This window comes from Gekko japonicus, unplaced genomic scaffold (genome assembly GCF_001447785.1).
Source record: "Gekko japonicus isolate JY-2015 unplaced genomic scaffold, Gekko_japonicus_V1.1 scaffold710, whole genome shotgun sequence".
Lineage (NCBI taxonomy): Eukaryota > Metazoa > Chordata > Lepidosauria > Squamata > Gekkonidae > Gekko > Gekko japonicus.
The window spans coordinates 607,380-612,473 of NW_015167559.1; the positions used below are offsets into that span (position 1 = coordinate 607,380).

General features: G+C 44.4%; 1 protein-coding gene across 1 annotated transcript in view; it reads right to left on the reverse strand.

Annotated features, from left to right (window-relative positions):
- The window catches only part of EHD3 (EH domain containing 3), a 40,774-nt gene extending 36,161 nt beyond the window's left edge, over positions 1–4,613 (reverse strand). The window contains exon 1 of the mRNA XM_015413746.1: positions 3,979–4,613. Within this exon, the coding sequence (XP_015269232.1) occupies positions 3,979–4,205 (227 nt within the window). The 5' untranslated portion in view covers positions 4,206–4,613. The remainder of the gene's footprint in view (positions 1–3,978) is intronic.
- Positions 4,614–5,094: the final 481 nt, after the last annotated feature.

Consider the following 5,094-nt stretch of genomic DNA (forward strand, 5'->3'; position numbering starts at 1 on the left):
TTCTTTCTTGGCAATGGTATTTGTTGGTAAAGAGAAGGCAATGAAAAAGATAGCATCTGAAATCCAGTCACGAGACCTATAAGAGTTTGCAGAAAATAGTTTTGGTGCCGTTAGCCTGGGATGAATTACCTCAACTACCACGGGAGTGCTACTGGCCCCTTTCAATCCTAACAGCCAACTATACTTCAGGTAGATTCTAGCCAAGCTCTTTTGATTGCTAGACCTTCTGTAGAAAATAACAGATGGGCATGACAGAAGAGATCACCTGGAAGGATGAAGATGCTAACGGCATTAGTTAGTGGAATTATGATACCAGTGCTTGCTGACTGAATAGACAGACCAGTTCTTTTGTGCCATAAGATAGGATTTGCTTACAGAAAAGCTGCTACAGTTCCACACAATGTACTGAGTATACAAAGCAACAGGGGATCAGTGACACGTTAGGAAAATACACATATCTTACCCATAAGCATGTGGTGAGTTTCAAGTCCAGGGATTTCTACCCTGTTTGCTACCCTGCCCATGTTCAGCACTGTCCTTTGGACACAATACTAAAATCACCCTAGTTATTGGGGGGGGGGCTGTCTGCTGCTGTATTTTCAGAAATGAAAACAGTAATTTACTCGAGGGAATGGAAGGATGGTTTAGTCATACAGACTTGGTGATAAAGCTTATATGTTGCTATTTTATATATAATTTCCAACCTTCAAGTCCTTCTTAAAAACAATCACCTTCCTGGAACCTGTCAATATCTGGCTCATGGAAATGCGTACCTCTGAAGAATGCAGCCAAGTGTACTGCTTTGCTCATTCTGTACTGGGCTCTTTGGTACAGGCATCAGGTTTCAGCAACACCAGGGCAGGTAGAAATGCCCACAACCGCTCAAGGTCACTGATCACCAGGGACACACCGTTGATTACCTTTCCTAGTTATTCCTACGTAGTTGTTTCCCTGTCCCTCAACAGGTAAGCTATTCGTTCCTTTAAAAACGCAGGGCATTCCATTCCCCACCGTCTCATGATATTTCATATTACCTTAACCCCCTGTTCCTTGATGTTAAATTCTGCTTTCATTTAAGCTGTAATAAAGCTGCTAAAACAGTTCAGTGCTCAAAGTACTACGCAAGCCTTTGAGACTCATTCTAGAAATTATCCCCAAGCCAGCTGCTTTTTTTTTAAGATGAGGTGCTGCAATCAATATAATCCAGAGAGAGACACTAGTATCAGTGGAAGATCAAGTCTGTGGAGTTGCACATACTGTTAAGAGTGAAATACAGATGGCATGCACCTGTATCCCTTGAAAAACCTTAAGAAGTCTAGAACTTCTTTCCAACTAGCAGCACAGTTCTTATTGTGCCATGCAGGTATATTTGCTTCCTATCATTGCAATGCCCCCAACTAACTAATGGGGGGCATGCTTTGATATTTCACAACACACTTTGGACCCCCTCTGTGTGTGTGCCACTGCTGAAAAAGCTGCACCAAAATGCATGCAATGCTTGCAAAACAAGGCAGTGAAGCATGAAAGCTTTTTCCAGTGGCTCTACCACACAACACAGAAACCACAGAAATACAAGCACCTCTCAGTACAAATGCAGCTGCTACATCCTGCTTAGGCCTAATTTAACTGTAAGGCTGGCAATGTAGAAGAACTTACCCATGCAACTTTACATGCACCCAGTGTCTCGTTTAAAACAGGAATACTGTGTGTACAGATGGACATGTGCAATGTTAGCATTACAGTGGAACACCTGTCTGCACTACAGTGTTTACATCACATCATGTAAAAATGAAGGGCTTCTTCTGACTTGCTCTTCTATGACCTCAATCTGTCTGTATTGATGGAATATACAACACAATACTATCTAGGAAGGGAATTTCATTTAGCACTACTGAAAGTTGTAAAGAGGCAGATCTGAAGCAGCTTTGCAAGCATGCCTGAATAAGGCCTACTTTTCTGGGAGGCAGTACCTCTGTTTCTAAGCTATTGGACTGCAGGAGGGGCTCACAACTGGATACTTCTACCACACAAGAATATAATTCCGTATTGAAAACTAGAACCACAAGAAGCCAATAAGGCTAGAACCGTTGACCCCACATTCTATTTTTTTTGTATAAAGAATTTTTTGAATAAAGATTTATTCAGTCATCTCATGCCTGCATGTGCTGTCATACAGCACAGGTACAAGTTTACCACCTTGGTGGGCCACCACAAGGTGACACAGGCATTAGGGATGCCAGCTTCCAGGTGGGACCTGGGGAATTCCCCAGAATTACACCTCATTTCTACAGAGATCAGTTCCCCTAGGGGTAAAAAATGGATGCTTTGGCGGGAGAACGCTATGGCATTGTACCCCTCTGAAGTCCCTGTCCTCACCAAGGCTCCATCCCCAAATCTCCAGGAATTTCCCCACTTGGATCTGGCAACCCTACCCCCCATCCCTCACTGGTGCTCAGGGGTGACCTCACAACTGAAATCTTACAGATGATCCTTCATAGGGTTTTTAACCAGGTATGGAACTCAGCCACTAGTATAGCAGGATCTGCACTCAGATGACCCAGCCTTTGTTTTTAGAAACACCACTTCCTAAGTAGAGTGGAACCTTTCAAATCCTTAGGATCCAACGTCCAAAGAGCCAGTGCTGCTAAAATCATAGGGTTGGAAGAGACCTCCAGGGTCATCTAGTCCAAGCTTGGACATCTCTATGTGCTACTATCCAGTGGCTTGGCACCCAGCAATTAGGTGCCTGGGTGCTTCCTTCAAGCTTTGAAGACTTAATTCATCACCAGCCCTCTCATTACGCCGGCTGGTTTGTAGATCCCTGGTCTTCCCCTGCAACAGTTCAATAACTCATAAGAATACAGGTGCAGCCCCGCTGGAGCACACCGGTGGTCCAGCAACCTATTTCACACAGTGGTCAACCAGTTGCCCTGATGAGCCACCAAAAAGGGTGCAGAAGCCAAAGCCTTCTGCTGATGTTGCCTCCAGGTATTCAGGGATTAGGTGCCTCTGAGTATGGAGGTTTCCTTTAGTTACCATAACTAATAGTCACTAGAGGCCTACACTCCATGTATTTGTCAACTCTTTTAAAAGCCATCCATGTTTATGGTCATCACTGCAGACAGTGGCAGTGAATCCTAAAATGTAACTATTTGTTGAGGGGAAAATTCATAGCCCATCAACTTAATTGGATATCCCTGAACTACAGTATTTTGGGAGAGGAAAAAGTTCTTGCCCATCTTCTTTCTCCAGTCTGTGCACAACCTGATCCATGCTCTCCTCCCTCAGTCACCTTTTTCCTAACTGAGATGCTCCAGAATCTTTAGCTTTACCTTGTAGGCAAGGTGCTTCAACCCCTTAATCATCTTGGCTGCTCCATCATACAGAGACTTCCACATGCTGTGTGAACAGGAGACCAACTTTGAGATACATCATTGACATTTTGGTTACATACGTACTTTGCTAGAACTCCTTTAATCTTTTGCCTGTACTTTTAGAATTCAGTAACAGATACTAGCCAAATAATATTTTCCTAATATTCTATACCTGTCCCTTTGTGCTCACTGTGACCACATGTTTTCACAGGCTTTAGTGGCCTCGTGTTTTTCCACGTTACATTTCTGACAAATGGGGTCACCATGACTTACTCTCTCTAGTGCCAATACTTGTATTTTCCAAACCTTTCCTCCAATATTAGTTCCTTAACTTTGCATCTTCCTGGTGGTCCTGAATCTGTTTAAGAAACCCTCCTTGCTGACACTAGATAATTTTCTGTAAATCAGCAATGTAGGAAAATAATAACTGGAACTACATGAGCCTGGAAGATTAACAAGCAGGCATTTTGTCTTTGAAATGATAAACTTGGGAGTTGGTGGGGAATAACACAATTAAAATGCATACATTATGCGAGCCTAGACTCATGCAGCTTTCATGCATGTTTTTTGCCTCACAAGAAACATAAGAGCAATCAGGTCTTACCTTATGAAGGTGGTCTTCCCAGTGGAATATTGTCCCACAAGCAGGACCATGGGCTTGTTGTCAAAGTCAGCATCTTCAAGAGCAGGAGAATGAAACTCATGGAATCTGTAGTACTCTTCCAGAGGGAGCAACTTGGTTTTGTAGAGTTTTTTAAGACCCCCACTTACAGTATGAAATACTTCAGGGTCTTTTCTTCGTCTGTCATCAGTACCCAACCAGCTGAACATTTTTGTAGGCAGGGAAGAAGTGTGAGTGTTTTCTTTTCTTCGGTGAAAACTGAAAGAGAAGCGTTTAACTCAGCTTGCTCTTGGAAGGTTCCAGACTGCAGTGCTATGCTTATTGGTCGCACTCTTCCCAAAAAATATAGCACTTTATTCCTGGCTAGCGTCTCACACCACCACGGGGATGGACCAACAGAATGTATGACTCGTTCCTCCTCCCTTGAGCGTCTCCACGTTTTCTTGAGATCGGCTGCTGAGCAATGACTATTGCAAAAACAGCGCGGAGCTTGTAGGAGGGGGCAAGGCTCCCCTTCTTGCATTAAATTTCACGACAATGAAATTTTTTAGAAAATGGCTTAACGTTGAACCGATTCAGCACTTAGATCGACTTGCTTCTTTCCAGCTATAAGGCGAGAAGTGATGAGCGAATGCCTCCGAAGCATTGCTTCTTTCCAGCTATAAGGCGAGAAGCGAATACCTCCCAAGTATGTATCCTTAGCCGCAGGGAGAGGCAGCTGAATCACAGCAGCCGCATCCTCCCTCATAGAGCAGCTGGAGTTTAAATGCCAGCCTTTCAGGAAATCAACCAGGAACCGGAAAGTGCCTAACTACTGGCAACGCCCAAGCGCCGCCAGGGAGAATCATGGCCTTTGACCGGAAGTTCGGTCTACCACCGTGACGCGTTACGGTTCGTATCTCTATGGCAACGAGAAGGTGCTTTCACGGAAGAGCTGAAGTTTAACCGGGCGGCGGCATCTTGAAAGGCGGAGTCAGCTACGTCCAATAGCCGGGGAATGGCACGAATGCCTGGGTAGTCGTTCCGTGCAAACTGGTTGCTCTTGGTTTGTTTCTTGGAGAATGTTGAGGCAGTGCGCCATCTGATGGACGCAACTGG